Source organism: Lepisosteus oculatus, chromosome 7, assembly GCF_040954835.1.
Source record: "Lepisosteus oculatus isolate fLepOcu1 chromosome 7, fLepOcu1.hap2, whole genome shotgun sequence".
NCBI lineage: Eukaryota > Metazoa > Chordata > Actinopteri > Semionotiformes > Lepisosteidae > Lepisosteus > Lepisosteus oculatus.
Window position 1 is genome coordinate 23238543 of NC_090702.1, and position 20289 is coordinate 23258831.

The 20289-nt window shown below is 39.3% G+C and overlaps 1 protein-coding gene across 2 annotated transcripts in view; it reads right to left on the minus strand.

Annotated features, from left to right (window-relative positions):
• Positions 1–925: 925 nt before the first annotated feature.
• The window catches only part of LOC102693625 (myelin regulatory factor like), a 45669-nt gene continuing 26305 nt past the window's right edge, over positions 926–20289 (minus strand). Inside the window, exons 15-26 of one of the 2 annotated variants that reach the window (XM_069192295.1) lie at positions 18292–18455; positions 17348–17411; positions 17170–17258; positions 16434–16502; positions 16277–16341; positions 14307–14498; positions 13414–13473; positions 13024–13108; positions 10674–10748; positions 8913–9018; positions 7990–8064; positions 926–6772 (exon numbers count right to left, since the gene is read on the minus strand). In XM_069192295.1, the coding sequence (XP_069048396.1) occupies positions 6686–6772; positions 7990–8064; positions 8913–9018; positions 10674–10748; positions 13024–13108; positions 13414–13473; positions 14307–14498; positions 16277–16341; positions 16434–16502; positions 17170–17258; positions 17348–17411; positions 18292–18455 (1131 nt within the window). In that variant the 3' untranslated portion in view covers positions 926–6685. Of the gene's footprint in view, positions 6773–7989; positions 8065–8912; positions 9019–10673; positions 10749–13023; positions 13109–13413; positions 13486–14306; positions 14499–16276; positions 16342–16433; positions 16503–17169; positions 17259–17347; positions 17412–18291; positions 18456–20289 lie in introns of both variants that reach the window. The other variant, XM_015352739.2, reaches the window with a different exon arrangement.

Here is a 20289-nt window from a genome sequence, read left to right on the forward strand (position 1 = left end):
CAAAGCCTTTAATGAGTCTCTCAGTAGCCATCATCAACGTTAACATTTTAAGGTCAACATGGGAAGTTTATTTTTCTAAAATGTGCTCCATATTTCTCTAATCTCAGACACATTTCAGATGATTTTCCAAATATGTGTTTAAGACATCCATTTATATGTTGCCTCCATTAGCACCTTCACCCTTTTCTGATTTCTTTCGTGAAGCGGGGGACAATTATTTTCTTCAAGATCAATTTGAAAATTGAGTGGCCTGTTTATAACTGCTGAATATAACGAGCCATACGCAGAGCTTTCAACAACAAAACTGCATTCAAAATATTGCAACAATAGTATGATACTTAAAAATAGTCTTAATTGACATTGAGTTTTTAAGTCTACTCTTCTTGTAACAAAAATATTAATCCCAATTGTGTAAGAGTATCCCTTTCTCTGAAATACTATGATATTTATTCACTAGAAGTATAATTTTAATGCAATTGTTTTCACCACTGTAATAGGAAACAGGTCTTTTACAAGTCTGTATTCTGTGAGAAACACACAGAAATCATAATAAGTACACCAGACGATGATTTGACTTATTTTAAATGTTGTTCAGAGTTAATATCTCATGTGTATTTTGATATATGACTTGCTATTTCCAATAAATTGAATGTGTTATACAACCATACTACCTTGAATTAGATTACTGAGATTTACTTTCTTAGTTGCCAATACGAAAGACCTTAACAAGCATTCATATCCACCGGGACAGAGCCAAGAAATATGATATCTTGCCTGCACATCTACATGATCAAATTGTGTCTGTATAGGCCATATATTTCCTCCGTCAGATGTTTTTAATCAGTGGTGTTGATTGTTATTTCCAAATAGTATATAGCATGTGGTATATACTGAGTTTTGGCAGAAGCAAAAAAGTCACCCATGCTTAAAAGAACATCTGTTTATTCTGGACCCATTCATAGTACAGGCACAATCTGAGTGGAATTGATATTTTTTACTGCTTTTAGGTTAGGTTTTTAGGTAAACTGACACACATTTCCAAAGATACGCTCAAAGTGGTTCACTGGCTAGTCTATTGCAAAGTTGGGCCATCATGACTGTTTTCACGGGTTTGCCTTGAAAGGCCAGTGCGAGCCAGGCCACCATCTGTCACAAAAAGACTGAGGTCTTTTTCTTTTATACAATACCTGTCCAATGTGCAATCACCAATTGGCTATCAACTCAGCAGCATGGCTCCATCTGCATGGGAATAACGTGCTCTTCTGACATGCCCATCTGTCAAAGGCATTTATCATTTGACACAGGGCATGTCTTGCAGAAGAGTTAGCACCAACTGGAGGAGCTGCCTGTCTCCCATTGATGTCATTGCAATTTTTTATAGGCAACTTAGTCAGGGTCAGGGTGTGCTGTTACACTGAATGCTAAGGAAACTGTAGCTGACTAAACCTGTCTGACCTACAGCAGAACCTGGACCATCGCTTGCTACCTGAGGAATACCAGTCACCTAGTGACATCTAGTGACATGAACCAGGCTCGAACCAGACACTTCAAGGACACAGAACTCAAAAGTCTGCCTGAGCACATTCCTTCACCAGATGAGCCACAAGAGAACATTCAGAATACTACAATTTTGACTGCTACTAGCAGAGAGAGACAGAGGTCTTTCTGAAGCATTTTGATGTATTGGGCAAAAAGTTCTTTACTAGATTGCGTCACCATCTAGTTGTCAAAATCACACCCCTGTTGGTGACTCCCATGGAAATGAAAACTGAAGTGCTTGCACACAACTCATAGGTGAGTGTTTTCTGAGAACCATGAAAGCCAATGTATTTTGAGCTTGAAATGCCATGATATTTTCTTATACTTTGTCCTACAAAGGCACTGGGATGGTAAAATCAAAACACATAGTAATAAGGAGACTTTCCATTGGGTAGTAAAACACAACACTGAAGGATCTGGTAACACAGCCAAATCTGCCCCTCCACAGCATAACCCCTGTAACAATATCACCAACTGAACCGAGAACTACTTTGCAATGAAGGAGCTTACAATCTTACATTTCAATGGAAGGTAAATAACACGGTAGCCAGTGTGTCTCGGTATTTACAGCAATAACATGAAAGTTGGATTACATTCATCTGTGTTAAAACAATATTGTAGAGGGGACTGAGAATTAAGCCTTGGGGATCTCCAAGCCTAGCAGCTGCTACTTGTCAAGACTCCAATGAAACACTGAAAGAGCTTTTGTGCATGAAATTAAACTGGTCTTCAAATGCTTCCAAAAAAGCCTAGACATTTACTGCTCCGTAAAGATCACAAGTGAATCAGTGACTGAAGCACTCGTCATTGTCCCTGACCTTCAGGGGTACAGGCAAACCCAAGCACTGTTAAATAAAGACCCTCATAGCTTCAAAACCACAAGTGACCAAAGCTCTTTGGCAGAAATGTACCTTGGTAGCATTAAAAACACAGAGTAAAAGGAAAATTGCCAACAGCCTGTATAATTTAATATAGTGCAGATGTCAAGCACAGAACACAGATGTCAAGATGCACAGCTGGATGGAAATTGACACAGCTGTCCTCAAGGACAACAACTACTTGCGAAGAACAAGAGACCTCCTGGAATGCCATCAAAAAGTTCCAGTGTTTTTATTAACCAGCTAAACCAAGAGTACTTGGTATACGTTTTAAGTTCAATTCTAAAATAAACATTTGAACAGCTTCACCAATTACACAGTAACAAAAGTAGAGGATGACCTATATTCCTTTGAGAGTTTCCAAATATTTGTGTATGCTGGGAAGAGTGTGACTTTATAAAGGTGTGTTGAGATATACTCATTGAGAGACATCAAAATTGATTTAAAACTCACCAGTTCCTTATACATCAACATTTGCTAAAATCCAGCCTAAAGATGTTAAAATGGTTGAGTAAACCTTGTCTTCAGTGGTGCAACTTTCAAGTATTGATTTTAACCTGAAAGCAGCAAGCAAAGTAACTGAGAAACTGCCCAGTAATCCTGGAAGATCCATTATCGCCACACTTGAAACTGGATATGAATAAAGACAGGGTAACTTGTTATACATTCCATCTATAAGTCTTGACTCTCAGTGCTTTTTAATGTTATCATAGAAAAATTAAATGTTTTCTACATACAGTAGATACTGGGTGTTCTTTCACCATGCCAGCAGCCGTATCACCCTGCATCTCACACCTGGTGGCCTACTGAAGCTCAGCAGGTGTGAGCCTGGTCAGTACCTGGATGGGAGACCTCCTGGGAAAAACTAAGGTTGCTGCTGGTAGAGGTGTTAGAGGGGCCAGTAAGGGGGCACTCACCCTGCAGCCTGTGTGGGTCCCAATGCCCCAGTATAGTGACGGGGACACTATACTGTAAAAAGGTGCTGTCCTTCTTATGAGATGTAAAATCTGAGGTCCTGACTCTCTGGAGTCTCTCAAAAAGTGTAGGGGTGTCCTGGCCAAATTTCCCATTGGCCTTTACCAGTTGTGGCCTCCTAATAATCCCCATCTCTGAATTGTCTTCATCACCATCTTCTCCCCCACACTAACAGCTGATGCTTCTCTTCCCGTCTGTGTGTATCATGGAGAGTAAGCTGGGGTATGTGAAAAGAGAGATTCCTAATACAAGAAATTGTATATGGCCAATAAAGTGATCTTATCTTATCTCTTATCCAGGTGGGGCTGCACATTGGTGGTATTGGAGGGGAGTCCCAATGGCCTGTAAAGTCATTTGAGTGGAGAGTCCAGAAAACCCTATATAAGTGTAAGCAATTATCATTATCTATTACTGTTGTAAATCTGTATAAAAGGAAGTTGGTTTTGTTTTCATTTGAGGAAGCAAAGTTGGTCTGTTAGGTGAAAGTCAGGCTTTAAACTTTTGAATTACTACAGCCTTAACTGAGCTGGCCAGAAGTATACAGTAGGTCTTTGGTGGACTTTGTTTTCAATCTGATTTCCGGATTAGATTTAAAGTGGATTCATTCCACAATGTTTTCTGTGTTTCTCAGATAAAGTGCACTATATTTCCTTCACAAAAAGCCCAACATTCCATTCCAACCTTATATTGTCATGTATCACAATATTCTTATAATCAAATTATTCTTTTTGTCATCTGCCTGCCTGTCTGCAGATCTTCTTAAATTAAATAGCATGTGGATTGAAACATTTAGGAGGTCTTCTATTATTAATTTGACATTTGCACAAAGAGAGAACCCTTACATTCTTTGTTAGCGGTGCATTTGTTTGTGCTAGGTGCTCATGGCTAATGTCAATCACCACTGTTTTTTTTCATTAAAGAAAGAATTCCTGAGTATTGTCAGCAGAGAAGTGTAAATACCGCTCGCATTCATTCTTAATAAGATGTGGTGAGTGCATGCGAGTGTGCCAGCAGACCAGACACGTGTGGATGGCTTTCAGCAGAGCTGGCCGGGCCCAGCTGGGAGGGAGCTCCATCTGTCACTGTATTCCAGGACCAAGCTCCCTCGCTGCTCCCTCAACCCACAGACTAACATGGAATGGAGTCTGCAGCCTCTTCTGCTTTCTCAACACCCTCACCCCGTCTCATCCTATGTTCAGGGGGTGACATTAACATTGGGCTCTGTGGATCTCCAATCAAATCAGGCTCTTTGTTTCTTTCAACATATTTTCACCCCCAATGCTTACGCATATCCCATGTTTCACATGTGATCTGTGCAAACATATTCATGAATGCTGTTAATTTTCAATCGCTGGTCCAGTTCATGTTTACTTCACCCTGTGCACATCCTAGAAGTGATCACCCTTGCAGAAAAGAACAGCGGCCTTTTCTCAGCTGAAGAGGATGGCTCCGGCTTCTCAGACTGGGACAAACCTGGACCTGTGCTACTACTTTGCCTCTGACCCTCTGGGTGGATTGCAGCACGTCTCAAAGGAAACAAAGCCAGGTCACCACTGGCTTCACAGCTTTGACCTGACAGGAACAATATACACGGATTGCTGCCAAAGCACAACTGATTGCCAAAAAAAGTTAAAACTGTACTTTCATATCTATAAAGGGAAATACCAGAATCCAGGTGTGTCTCTGTATGACATACTGTCACAATTTAAGCTGATATTTACATGGGTCTGGGCACAGTACACGACAGGAAAAATGCCAAAACTGTGTACTGTTCCACACCCTTTCTAGATGTCACTCAGAAACTTTAAATAAAGCATTCTGAGGGTAATACACTTCTGGCACATTGTCTATGAACCATTTCTATCAGCCCTTTGACATCTGGATCACATGATCTTGCCGTATGTACGTAGAGTGTACTTTATTATTACCAAGCTAAAGTGGGTTTCATCTCTCCCTTGACAGAAACAAGGCGAGAATGTCTCAGTCATGTGGAAGGAATTGCTGTATGGTTAACATTAAAGATATTGTAATCAAAGCCGTGGCTGTGGAAGAAAGGAGAGACTCTTATGGCAAAACCTATGAGCAGAGGCCTTCCCCCTCCTCTGTTCTCCCCTTTCAAACACGTTAGGCTGTTCTGGAGTAGTCGGCTTCATACACTCAGGGAATCTAACAAAATACGTCGGCTTCAGTGGTAAATGTACACAATTGTGCTGTATTTTTCTGAACAAAGTCCAAGAAATTAAAGAAAATGGAAAATAAAGATCTTCAACACAATGCACTGCAAGTGAGCCAAATCCCTGAATGAAAACACAACAGACTACATCTCACTTTAGCAATGAGAAACCTATGGCTCAGACTCAAGTCTGGGTCTAGGCAGAAAAAATACAGAAAGGTCCTATTAACTTTATAGTTAATGATCAGTAGCTGAGTGGGCATCTAGTTAAACTTAGAAAACACAGAACAAACATCATACTGTACTGCAAATCTATTTCAAGACAGTAAACTTTGTTCTAGACAGCAATTAGAATCTAATATATACAACATTTTCAGTAGATACAATTTTCACCTTTTTGTAACCTCTGGTTTGCATGACCCCAAGGTTTGACTGTAACATTAATGTATAAGTCTTGCAGCAGGAAGCAGGCATAAACAAAATTAATTCTGTTGACTTGCACTTCCTCTTTAGGACATTGTACTGCCCTCTAGTGGAACAACGTTGTAAGTTTTTTTGCATTATATATAAGAGGATAGTATTCATCACAATTTAAAACTGAGAACAATGTACTGAAACAGAAACGTAATGCCAGCCTATTATGAACATAACTATATATTTTTGTAATTATTTTCTGATAAATCCGTGGATATAAGACTACATTTCAATTTCTCCTGGCAGCAGTTGAGAAAAATTACAAAGTATTGAACAGGAATAAACAACATTAATTGTGATTACTTTGAAGACTGAAACATTCTGGTGATCAGTGAAAGTGATCTCACTTTCCCAGAGGGACCAATACTTTTATTAATCGGCGTGCTTTGAGTAAAACCAAATCTACCTGATTTTATGTAAGGGAACATAATAACAAAAAAATGTCTGTGGCAATCTTTTTGGTTCATAACAGTCATTTCATCACAGCTCTGCATGTACAAACCATACAATGTGCACTTTTATTTTTACATATATTTCACAGAAATACACTGACACGCTGTGTCACTGGACGAACATAGTTCACCTACAGCAGAGAGCAAAGACTCTACACCTCTGTTTGAAAGGTGTAGATACACCTGAGGTGTAATCAGGTGCATCTTCGATAGAAGTAGACGTGATAGTCTGTGAACAGCACTCCAACATAGTTAGGGTCTGTGTTGCAATTGGCTTGTCCCTGTGGGAAACAAACACATTTCATATTTTTCTTTCCAAGTCTTAACCAGTTTATCCATCTACAGCTGGCAGTATTATCACATGGTTAAAGAATTAAAACAGGATTCAGTTTTTGTAGTGCTAATAGCATAAATCAAGTTCCAGATGGATCTGTAATCTCAGGATACAAGAGGATTACTGCGGATATATCATAGTCTCGCACAATAGAATCAGAACAATCAAGGTGCAGGATAGATCATTTTGGTAAGCATAACATCCTCATGTACAACCTAAATTTGACCCTAAAATTGAAACAATTCTAATGTTCTTAGCTTTAAAATAAGTCCAGAATCAAATCAAGTTATAGCCCCAAACCCCTAGTCTTGAAAATAATAAACATTCAGCCTAATGATTACCATAATGCTCACCTACAATCTAGCCATAAATTACAAAGTATTGAACTTTTGAAATTACTTTTAATTTCAAAAGTAACAACGATCCTATCCCACATTCTGGTCCTACTGTATACTCTAAGTATTAGCCTTAAACCTTACTTTAAGAGAGCTGTAGAGATCATTATTTATTAAACATAAAGCTTTAGGGACCCTGTGTTTAACTACACTCAATATTAACTAAACAAACACGTAAAATAAGGAAATGTCAGTGACTATACTATAAACTCTAAGTGACGGACTGTTTAGCACTGCAGCTGTGAATACTGTCATACAGAGCATATGACAGACTTACATTACATTGTGCTTGGAAGTCAGAAATGCAAGATAAATCAATTGACATATTATGGGAAATTGCCGATTCCTAAAATCATTCCCTAACTCTGACTTTCACACCTATCCTTTCCCAGATTCCAACCTCAGTCCTAGCTCCCACTATCTGCCAAACTATGACCTCAATCCCACAGCCCCGGCCCTAGTTCCAACTCTAAAATCAGCCCTGGCCCCAAACCCTAGCCCTATCACACAACCCAAACATCCTTTGACGCAGATATGCTTATCTCAACCTATCCTGTAATGCAAAGCACTCACTTTAAATCATTCCCTCACCCTAACCCTTCCCCCAGTCCCATACCTTTACTTAAAGTGTGGCAGAACTATGCTTTCAAGGGTTAAACAAACCACCGAGCTCCAAATAATACGTTTTTGCCATCATTAAATAGCTGCCTGTAATTCTCATTAAGAAGGCAAACAAAAAAGTCAGGTTCAATTTATTAAAAGCCCTTACCGCTACCACCACTCGGAAATGGTAAGAACTCCAATGCAGGTGCGCCACAGGCAGGGGCCATATGTGCTCATATCCCTGGGGAAGGTAAAGAAAAAGCAAAAGGCATATTGGCTGTTCAGTTGTTAAGAGCAACCATTTTGAAATGACGGCTACAATTACTCCTGGACCTGATTGGTGGCCACACTGCCCTCTAATGGATTGTGCTTGAATGGCAAACATCAGTAATGTACAGTTTGCGTCCTTAGCCAAGGACCTCAAATACAAGAGTGAATTTTTTTGCACACAATATGCAACTGTATGCTTATTTAGTCCCTACTCTGTAATAATCCTTTTTGCGTGACCCTAGAGATCTACCTCTAGGTAGAGTATGTGCATCTCAGGTATAACATTCTCGACCAGTATAATGAAAGCCTAGTCTGTGAATGTGACCTTCTCAAAGCAAGATGTGTTGGTCAGAAAACCAGGCCTGAGCTCTGTGTACCTTTGTAGACACTGCGTTGTTCTCGATATACTGCAAAGGCAGGCCGTACCCATTATTTTGACCCATCATCTCTGGCCACACTCAGCCAGGTGCCCTTGCAGTGAGTTAGCAACACCCGTTCTTATTCAGAGCAACTATGAAGCAGATGCCATATGCGTTTGATGCTATTTTGTTTAGCGCAATGATTGAATGCTTTGTTCTCAAATGTTTTTCACGAGGGAAAAAAGCAACAATACAGTGCATATGTAGAGTCCACAGGAGGTCTAATTAGGTCACAGGCTTCCAGAACAACAAAGAAATATTTGTAGAAGTGAAATAAAGCTTAAAGGCTGCATCGGAAGAGTAGGCTGGAGGCAACCAAATTTCCATGCTATGTTTAGCTGTTGTGTCTGGTCAGTATTGTCAGTCCTGGCCTGCTTAGTATTTAAGAGAAGCCAGTTACCTGTGTGTTACTCAATAGGTTTTCAGGACTATTCTCTTCTTGCAATCCCATGCAGTCTGTCCCTTTGGAGCTCTTGCACAGGTATATGACTAGTGCTTCAGTGGTGCTGCAGAGGGAACAGAACACAGAGGGGTCAGACAGTAGTGATCTGATGAGACACTTTCAACCTGGTACTGTGTGTTACCTATGGGGTTAAGTAAGGCTAGTTGAGAACAAACAACTTCACAACATAGTGGTTATATTACAGGTTATATTACAATTGCGTAAAAATAATCCGAAGAAATGGCTTTTGAAGCTATGGCTATGGAGACTGTCACGGGCTGGTTCTGTCTGCATGTTGGCCTTTTCCTTTTATTTTATTTAAGTGTAATTATTTTTTTTCCAATATTTTCCTAGACCATGTCCATATCAATAAAATGGTTTGCAGGTGCATGTAAAATAAAAGGATATTAGAAAGGGACTAGAAAGAGATAGAGAGGAAAAAAGTCATAATAAAAAGTTCTTTCAGCATTATAGTAACAAAAGAACCAGAAAGAATATGGTAAAATGTATTTTGGGGTGACATAGCTAGAGGGGTACCACATAGATCTGTACTTGGACCCCTGCTTTTCTTAATGTATATGAAGATCTACATTCTTTTAAAGTAAGTAAACTAGTCAGGTTTTTAGATGATTCCAAACTAGGAGGATTAGCAACATTGTAAAAGCATGAATTAAAACAGATTTAGATTTAGAATTTAACACTGGGCAAACTCCTAGTAGATTATTGCTTAATACAGACAAGTGCACTACATGCCGGTAGCAAAAACATATACTATAGATCCACAATGGGAAACACTACATTTGAAGAAACAATCTATGAAAAAGATTTAGGACCTTAAACTGACACATCATTTACATATTTTAGATAATTTAGAGGAGTAATAAAATAAGGCCAACACAAAAGTTAGAATACAGAATTAAAAGTGAATAATTTAAATTGCATTAAAATCATACAATAAACTAGTATGGCACCATTCAGAATATTGTGCACAATTCTAGTCACCACATCTAAAAAATAATTGCTGCTCTGAAATCAGTCCAGAGGAGAAAAAGCAGAAAGCTTTAAGCTTTCCTAAGCTTAAAAGAATATCCTATACTGGAGGGTCAAAAGTACAGAAACGTGGTGTGTTCGCTGCCTTTAAAATAACTACGAAGGAAACTTGATTCAAGTACTCGCAAACCACAAATGCACTTACAAACTAAAATCCAATTTAAAGCCAAGTACAGTTGGCATTTATTTGCACAAAGGCTTGTGAAAATATGAAACAAATTTATGAAGTATGAAGCTGATTTCCTAATGTTTTCCAAGAAATGGCTGGATGAGATCCTTGGAACAGTCACCTACCAGCAACCAAAGGGGTTAGATTAACCAATTTGTTGTGTAAAAGGACTCTTACATTCTTATTCACCCATTGGAATGTGCTTATGCTCATAAAGAGCTCAAAACTGTTCCTTGCATTAAATCCATCAGTGAGTATCTCCCTGTCAGTCCCTGCACCGTCAACAGCGGTCTCTGACTGCAGTAAGTCCAAACCAATAAATATGTCGGCGTTTGAATAGGCAGCTCTGCAGCAGCCAAAACCAGAGTGGCCTGGAGCTCACATTCCGTTTAACAGCCACCCCAATGAGAGACATTCTGACGGCTGGTGGCAGAAGACGAGGCAGGATACAATATTTCAGTCAAACAAACCACTTCAGAAAAGACCCACCCCCCACTTACTTCATCTGCAGTGTGACTCGCATGTCCTCATGCATGTACTTGCTAATGGGAATGACATAGGTGTAGTTCCCAGACCTACACATTTCACACAAAGGCAAAAATGAAAGATTAACGCAAAGACCTGTAAGGCAGAGAGTGAGAACAGTGTACATTAATGGAAAGATATCTTGGAACTCAGCGCTGAACATTTTTGTGATAACAGCACAGCCTCTTATGTGGCCAATATAAATATCAGTTCCTGCCTATTTATGAAAACACCAAAAAGTCATATTTCTTTTTCCTTTAAATATATATACACATAAATCTGAAAAAGCACAAGATGGACAAGCAGAACAAAGATAAAACACTATTATTTTAAAGCCTGTGACATATTTGTTTTTGAAATCTGAGTGTCTCTCTGTTCTGCGCTGGACTTTTTTTAAGTTAGATGTACTTGAAAAAATACAAAAATGAACCTCTAAATTATTTAGTGTGATGATGTTCAGCATAATCAATTTAAAGCTGGTTTGTCGATTTCCAAGACAAATACCAGCTTGGTTTAAATATGTCTTTCACTAACTGAAAAATGTACATTTGTGTTACTGGCTGCTGTCGAGTGGAGTTCTTAAAAAGGGTATTAGTTGAGACTGTTTAATTGATCAATTATTTAAATGAATAAATTAACTTAAGTTCCAGACTGATGACTGTTTCAAAGTGTAACTCCTTGAAAGTGAAAGTGTATTTCAATCCTCTTTAACAGAAAAAGAAACAACACACAGCAAATGTAACTTCAATGGTGCATTTCTTCAAGTAAGAATCCTACAGTAATTCCCAGACAGAACTACAAAGAACACACTGAAATGCGTTCAGCACAGAAGATGTTTTCTAAAATTGCCCTGCAAATGAGATCAATGGGTAAAGAATATTCAAAGTCAGAGTAACAGGTCCTAACTCTACAAACATCAAAAACATCAGTTAAATGTGCAGGGTGACAATTTATCAGTCTTAGCAAGATGTGTCACTCAAGTATCATGTATGTAAAATAGAAATTTACTCCTTTCAGACATATTCATATGTCCTTCATTGTTTTCAGTTACATTCCAAAGGGGGGCAGTTACATTTAAATCTACAGTGTGAGAGTTACAAAGTTTCAGGCATCCTGCCAGACAAATATAGCACGGGTTCAGGTCAGGTGACATGGGTGACCAAGCCAGTGCTCTGCCTTTGGAAATCAGGGGACCTGTCCAAAACAATCCCCCGTCGAAAGTTTTTGAGTTGAGACTTCTTGAGACATCTCAAGTCAGACTCTGTACAATAGTTAATTTGCATAGTCACAGCAGAACCCCTGCTCCTGTAGTAATTGTTCACAATCAACACTTTCTCTCCATACTATAAGATGCTACCTGAACGTTCTGCTCTTGTGTTGAGTTCTGGGACACCAGCTGTTTAAGATATAGGTATATAGGCCTCCTGCACAAAGATTTACTAAAAATCTACAACAGAATTATGTATCCAATTAGATGAGTGCAGTAACCAGAGGTTTGTATTAGGTGAAAGCTCCTTATCTAGATGTGTGCATTGGAACTCACTGGCAGATCATTAGCATAGCTACCTGAATCTAAGTAACACCATGGTGCTACTGTACTTAAGTGCTGATCAATAAAAAGATGCTCCTGATCAGAAGGAGCATCTGAAGATAAGACTGAGCGTAATGACAGGCCTGACTGTAAAGGATGGAGCAGGAGAATGTGAGAGAGAGTGCACTGTGACAGATACTCTGGGATTAGAGAAACATTCTTCCCTAAATTCAGAAATCTCATCCCAGAGTTCCCACACCTGCCAGAATCACAACGGGTCCCAATCCTACTGGGAGAGGGAGGAGGGAACTCAGTTGAACTGGCAGCCAAGTATGTGATCTCCTGTCACAGCCTGAGGAACAGTGAGTCTGTCTCCCAATAATGCTCAATCGGTCTACAGTATATGTAAATATTTTATGATATGTCTTTGTTGTAAATGTCTGTAGATTTTATTTTACTTTTATTTTTTGTTTTGTTTCATGTGAATATCATTTTTTTTTGCTTTGGCAACGCTGATTGTACCCATCGGTCATGCTAATAAAGCACCTTGAATAGAATTGAACTGAATTGAGTGAGTAAAAAATACTTTTTCCTGAAAAATGTAAAACATGGAATAAGATTTATCTTAACATCACCATGTTACGTATTCAAAATTAAGTCCGAGGTAGTATTTTCTTCTGGACTTGTCATCGTTTCTGTTTTCATGACTGATATTCGTGCCGAACATCTGGCCTTAATTAGGGACTGGCTTTGAGAAAGATGAGAAATTTGGAAGGCTTTAACCTCCAGCTTACCCACAGTGATCCTTCACACAGTACTGCTGGTCAATTATCTGCTGGTTCTCCTTAATGAACAGTGACTTGATTGTTGTATTTTTCCCTAAGGACACAAAGGGTTAACAGAGAATACCATATATTGAAGAGGTTTCATTATCACAGATTTCGATTTCAATTAAATGCATTTTTTATTGCAGAACTAAATTGTTTGATCCCCGATAAGACAAAGAGGAAAATCTTACATTTCTTTACAGACATGTTATAATCACTGTAACATATCTAAAATAAAAAAAATACATCTGCTGTTTGTAAACAAAACATTACACATATTTCTTACATATCTAGGGTAAAAATGTCGAATTTTTCACAGAATAATGTTGTGGAAAAAGTCTTTGAACAACTACTTACAGTCTTTGTCATCTTTCAGATGGCCGAGGATTCTTTCATAAACGTTGTTGTTTTCTCTACCTGAAGAAGAAACTTTGAGAACAATGTGTTAAACAATGCTATTCAGACGACTTTGTTCCTTCATGGTGAGCAAAGCCAGTATCACCAGTCAAGATCTCCATTTCCTTCTGAAGTCAACCTGACCTGGTTCCAGCACTGCTAGATGTTTTTAGCAAATAATGAGAGTGTTCAAATATGATAAGTAATTTGCATTATCATATAAAATGATTTTCGTAGTCACAAACAAGCAAACGCCAGTGAATTAAACTAACAGCAAACAGCTGGGTGTAGGCAAATGTCTCTGTTAAGACACAATTGTCCATGTTTCCAAACAAATGAAATTTCTGTTGCATGGCTCTGAAGATAGCAGTGTGAGGGGTTCAAGATGCAGGAAATGAGGATGTACAGTGTAGTAATCTGACTCTGGCCTGGGATCATCGCTCTTTACCCAGCTTGAGTGCATTTTAAACAGACACCTGATGTCTGAGACATACAGTATCAGAAATTCTGTTGTAGGTGTAGTAACTGGAAGGTTAACATTACCGGGAATAGCCACTGTGTCATAAGTGGAAGTATTCTCGATGATTCCAATATGCAGTTATCGGCTAAATAAACACCCATTTCTGGTAATAACATAGGGTGACCATGGCTTAAACGCTCTATAAGACTACTGGAATTTAGCATAATGTGGGGATAAACCTTGCGTGTCTTCTCCAGTGTTCTCTGGAATGGCCCTTTTCATGGGAAATTAAAAACAATCTCAAACCTTCGCCGAGACTGCCCTGTGACTGCTTGCATCCCTACATTAGAATGTGTTTTGCAAGATCTGTGAGACAGCAGTGTGATCAGCATACCTGTGTGAGGAGTGTCTGTGTGGGAGACTGGAGAGGTTGTGGCTGAGAAGGGCTCTGGGCTGGACGCAGTGTGGTTACTGGGTCCCGAGGGGCAGCAGTACACAACTTCACAGTACATCAGGCTGCAGAAATCCACATCAGGAGGCTGTGGGCTTGGCGTCATTGTGGGCTGTGTAGTGCTGGAAGTACTTGCTGAGAAAACAGGGGACAGCATTACCAAATCAAGGCAAACTTTCGGCATGCTCTTGATTGATACACCACACAAAAAATCTGTATGTCTTGTTCACTTTGGTATTCTATAGTTATAATGTGTACAATAAGTATATTCATCAGCTTCTTACTTCACTTTTCCTGTCATACACTATACCCATCCGTTTTCAAACCTCTTTGTGCAGCACAGGGACAATGGGGAGCAGGAGGCTATCCTGACAAGCAACAGACGCAAGTTGGGATACACCCCTGGACAGGGGTTCCATCCATCGCAGGGCACACACAGACAAAAACATACCAGAGCCAATATACCCAAAAGAAAAATTAAAAGGGAACTGCAGTCCTAAATTCTCAGACTGGTTATTAAATCTCTGTAAAAAAAAACAACAAATTTTACTAATTTAAAATTAAGTGCATAATCATGAACTTTGCAAAAGTACCGTGAGTTGCCATGTTGTTGCAAACACCTGGAGTTGTCACGGGTGAGAGTGACAGTTCCCACAGATTGCTGTAATGTGGCCCTTCCCGCTCACTAGTCACTGTAATGGCTAATGTAATGTGATGTACACCTGAATAAGTACAGGTTGTTCAGCAAGCGTTTCATCGCCAAAATCGCCATGTGGAGTTAACAAGTATTATTTGTCAGCAAAACTCTCGAAATTGAAAGCAATATTTCTATTGGATTAAAAGAAATGTATTCACAAGCCTCCTTGTTCACAATATAATAGAGCCACACCATGTAAGCAGAAGTTTTGTTGCCTCATTCTGAATCACAGAATATAGAGCTGGCATACCTGGAAATTTAATCTATTTTGTTATATAAATTGGAGATTTTACAGGTTACTGTGTACGTAACATTTTACTTTTATTGTGGTTTGAAAAGCACTCATCAATTCTAACCCCAAAATATAAAAATAGTGTTGCAGTTCCCTTTTAACCAACCAGTATGTCTTTGGACTGCTGGAGCAAATCAGTGCACCCAGAGAAACCCTACAAACATACAACCTCCACACAGATAGTACCCCAGGAATGGATCCAAGAGCCCCAGTGCTGCCATCACATTTTCATCACATTCAGTTAAACTTTTAATGTAAAGAAAATAAATAAAATGTTCAAGTGTGTCCCAGTTTACAAATAATGCACAAAAGGTGCACTAAAATGTACAGTAGCATAGTTTCAAACTATAACATGATGAACAAGCTCAAAGTATAAATGACACACTGCCATAATGTATACTGAGCATCAAGAGAAATGTGTTACCTAAACAGTGCCTTGCAATAGGTGCTTGTATAATTGAAAAAATATATTATACTGTATATAGATCAATTATAAAACTTCATATCTTATTCAAGAATTGAAAGCCCTAAATGAACATCTCTAAGGGTAAGATAAGCTTCCACTCTGTGCTTTGGATTGCTGTTTTTGGTTCAAAGCAGGATTTCCTCTAAAATGTGCCATAAGATGCCATTGCTTAATTTCTCTGCTGTTCTTGAGATTTTCAAGACTCTCTTCATCACCTGCACCCAAACAACTCTCACTAAGTGACTTCGTGCTTATGCGACAAAGTCACTCAAGCCTGTCACATCACATGATCTGTCAGATGCTCAAGTAATCAAAATGACGAGAAAAACATTTAATCCCTATTCAGATCTTACACACTTTCAAAAAACGTGCATAAACTGAGTATTCTGTTTTGTTTCTTTCGATGCTTGGGATATAAAAGACCTTGTAAGGAGCATAGATGGCGATGACGATCCTACCTGGGGGAGAGAAGGATGATGGGAAAGTGGTGGTGCTGGCAGGTGTGCTCAGAAGTGAATCATTACTGCAAATGGAAAAGGTACACAGCCTTATCAGCAAAGAAGTCGCAGAGGACAACGTGACAATGTGAATGACAGGTAAGCAGAGGTCTCATACCTGTTCCCAGGGGAGGCATTATAATCATCATTCAAAGTGAGCATGTAGAGAGCCGTGATGGAAATCACACTGTTGGAAGATGCAGCACTCAGTTAGCCAGTTATTTGTAATGCACAATGATGAGGAACGTGGCAGTGCAATGCCAACAATGTGGTATGAAAAATCAGTAATGGTCAAAAGTTTATAAGAGTGTGTTTTATGACACATCACTGCAAAGCACAATACATTAAAACACAGACAAAAAGAGGAGAGACCATGAGAAACTAAACCAAAGACTTAAAAAGTTTAAAAATATATATATATTTAAGGTAAGATTTAAAATTACAAGGAGTCCGATTCCTGATTTCTTTGAGATGGACATTCCACACCCAGGAGAGGAGAAACAGCCCTGTCACCCATAGTTCACAATCTGGTCTTCAGGAACCTGCCTGTGAATGCCTTTAAACTCTGGAGGAAAACATTTATTGTCTAACTATAGGGACAGAACATACATTGTTGCTTAAAGGCAAATACACTTCCATACATAAATCAAAATCTAAAGGCAAGAAAAGCAAGAAAACAATAGCATTGACACAAAACACCAAGGATCAAGACTAGTAAAAATATGAACTTATTGGCATGCCCATGCAAGCTTTTAAAGTAAAAATTGATGTTTTTTGGCTTGATTAGTATCATTCAACTGTATTACTTGGCAAGAAATGAAAGCTGAAGGAAAAGAGTCCGAGAAAAGCCTTACCAAAATGCCATTGTTAACACTAGGGCGATGATGGTGGCTTGGAAGAATTTGTTGCGTGAGCAGTGCTCATATTTCTCTGACAGGCATTTCTGAGGAGGAAAGCACACAGGAACAGTGTGAAAGAGTACTGTCGAATATGGAAGAGAGTGAGACAGGTTTTTAATGGAATTTCACTCACTTTAGCCGATGCGATTGGGGATGGCTTTGGCGAAGGCGGGATACTGCAGTTTTTGCTGACTTTCCTGAAAGCAAAAAAAAACACACATTTCTTTATGAAATCAGAAGTTTGAAAATTCTGATTCAAAAGAAGCGAATTATGACCAACAGGCACCTACCAAAACCGCCTGCAACCTAAGCAACCTGATTTGTCTTACAAGTCACCAATCCAAGAAATTACTGGGACCAGCTTCATAAAATAATATTGTAGCTGTCAGCGCCATCATTTGTTGTTGTTTTGGACGCTTGATAGATTTGGCCTCTTCACTCTGTAATGGGTTTCTCCCTCTGCTCCTTGTTGATAGTGCTTATTTAGGACAAGCAAGATAACGAAAAGTCACAAGTGTCATTAATGGTGGAAATAACTGACCAAGTTTATATTTGAGATTTGTTGTTTTAAATGGAAACGGCAGTCTAAGATTTAAGGTCTGTTTCGTACAGATCTCTCTCAGAATGATGCTGCAGAACTTTTAGCATTTTGTTCAGGTTGTTCACAACACTCTGCCTCGCTGACCTGAAATCCACTTTTAAGAGAACCTAAAACTGGGGAAAATGTATCATCTTTTTATTAATTATTAATTACCTGTCCCTGGGAGCAAAACACAATCTAGTGGAGCAGAGTGGCTTTGTTTTGTATTTAGCAGTCAACGGTCTTAATGCACAGTGCTAATTACCTCAGCTTCACGTACAATGTGCTCTCTACTGCTTTGCTCTTCATAACACAGCTGTACTGAGGAAGGACGTTATGCAGGAAAAAAGTCTTGAGAGCTTTTTTTTGTCTGACTTTCACAAAGAAAAATACAAAAACACAAAATGAAGCACGGTGTGTGTGGGGGGTGACAGAAAGGCACCTCTGTACTATCAAATTTGCCCCAGTCAGAGTCCTTCCTCAGACCACAGCAGTACCTGTGCGCACTCTTCGCGCTGAGGGTGGAGGTCAGGCTCCCCATGCGCTTCAGCTTGGCCAGCTGCCTGTTCCACACCTCCAGCTCCTGAATGCGGTTCTCCAGGTTGTCTGTCAGCTTACACAGCTGCTTTACCGCGCCCACATTCTCCATGAAGATCTGCTCCTGCACAGGGGGGAAGAACAGCAAGATGCACATAGAGTCTGACAACAGTTTGGAGGGCAGAAACGATCAGAATGTTTTGCTTTTGTTTGATTTCGATCCTAACCCAGCTGATTGCTTCTGCCCTGCTGAGCTGGTCCTATTTAATTTGTAGGTCTTTTTCATCACTGGCTTGGCCAGGTCCCTTGTCTTCTGCGGATAAACAGATGAATCATCTTTTTTATTTCATTTTGCAGGTTTCAGCAGCTGGGTTTCCTGTTAGAATGTAATGGGTTAATTGTTTTTCCCATCTTCGTCTGAGCCATGTCTTACATTTGATCACAAGCAGTACTAGCAGTACTTTGAACTCACAATACAAGTACTCATAGGAAACCCGATCTTGCAGGTGTCCTGATATGGACAGCCAAGCTAGTGGATAGTTCTGTGGATATCAGGGAACATGTTTGACAGCACACTTGTGTTACTGCTTTTGCACCCAAAACATGTACAGTATGGGCATATTACAAAAGTCGGTCTTGCTACAAAAACGTCATCACAACAGTATTTCTGCCCAGATAATAATTTTCAACAATTGACCACTGCTTCATGCAGATTGAACAGCACCATCCTGAATTACAGTTCTTAAAATATAATGATAAAAATGGATTCACATCACTTTTTTGGAAAGAAAAAGGTCTTTGCTGAAGTTTGTCCGATGAACAAAAGCACCTTGTACCAAATGGTGAATAGTTGCTGTTGATGCTCAGGGCACGTGGAGCGAGGAGTTGGAGCCTAGACACTTGAGACAACTGGCTTGAATTCAGAGAATAAAAATGAATATGTAACTCAAGCCAGATTCAAACAGGATGCTTTGCAGTTCCATTTCCTTATGTTCTAAGCGTAAGTCTCAATAACACCAGCATGTTACTGGAATGAATTTTGAAGAACTACTGTAGTCCCAATTATTGTTCAAAAAAAGAAGCATGATGTTTGATGACAAACATTACAGGCTCTTTATCGTGATTTTTTAAATGACAGGGACAGCAATCAGTCTTAATAGATTGAGTCCAATAGCCAGATCCTCAGCCCGATGTGATCATGTGGAGTCATGCTTCTCATTTGGACTAAGTAAGAATATAGAAAGAGCACCAAACCTGTTTTGTAAAACTCTAGGGGATCTTGTATTGGAGATTAAATTATAGTGTTCTAGTTATATATTTATATATAGCATGGATAGTGAACATCATTAAACTTATCTGACCACACATACAGTACATGAAATGAAGTAGGTTAGCAAATGCAGCTATAAAACAGATTTTCTAACCTACTTGCTAATAAATCCCATAATCATTCAGAATAAAAGACAAAAGACAAAATTTATGTCTGCTCACCCATAGTGAGAGGACTTATTTGTTCAAATTTTCTATTAACCAAATCTTCTCACACAAAATTATACAGCAAGAAATGTGACCAAAGTTAGTTCACCGCATACATTCTGACCAAAACACTGCCAGGTTATAGTAGCTCAAATGTTACATTTATATTTGCTTACTTCATTATTTTAAACAGTATGGTTAGATTTTGAGGGCTGCATGTGGGAGCAGTGGTTAGCACTGCTGCCTTGCAGTGCTGAGGCCCTGGGTTCAAGTCCTGGGGTGCTATCACTGTGTTCTCTCCAGGTTCACATGGGTTTGCTCCAGGTGCTCAGGTTTTCTCCCATACTGGTAGCTTAATTGGCTTCTGGGAAAACTGGCCCTGTTGTGTGTGCATGTCTATGTGTGCCCCGTGATGATCTGCTGTCCCATCCAGGGTGTACCCCACACCTTGTTCTTGTTACTAGCCGGGATAGGCTCCAGCT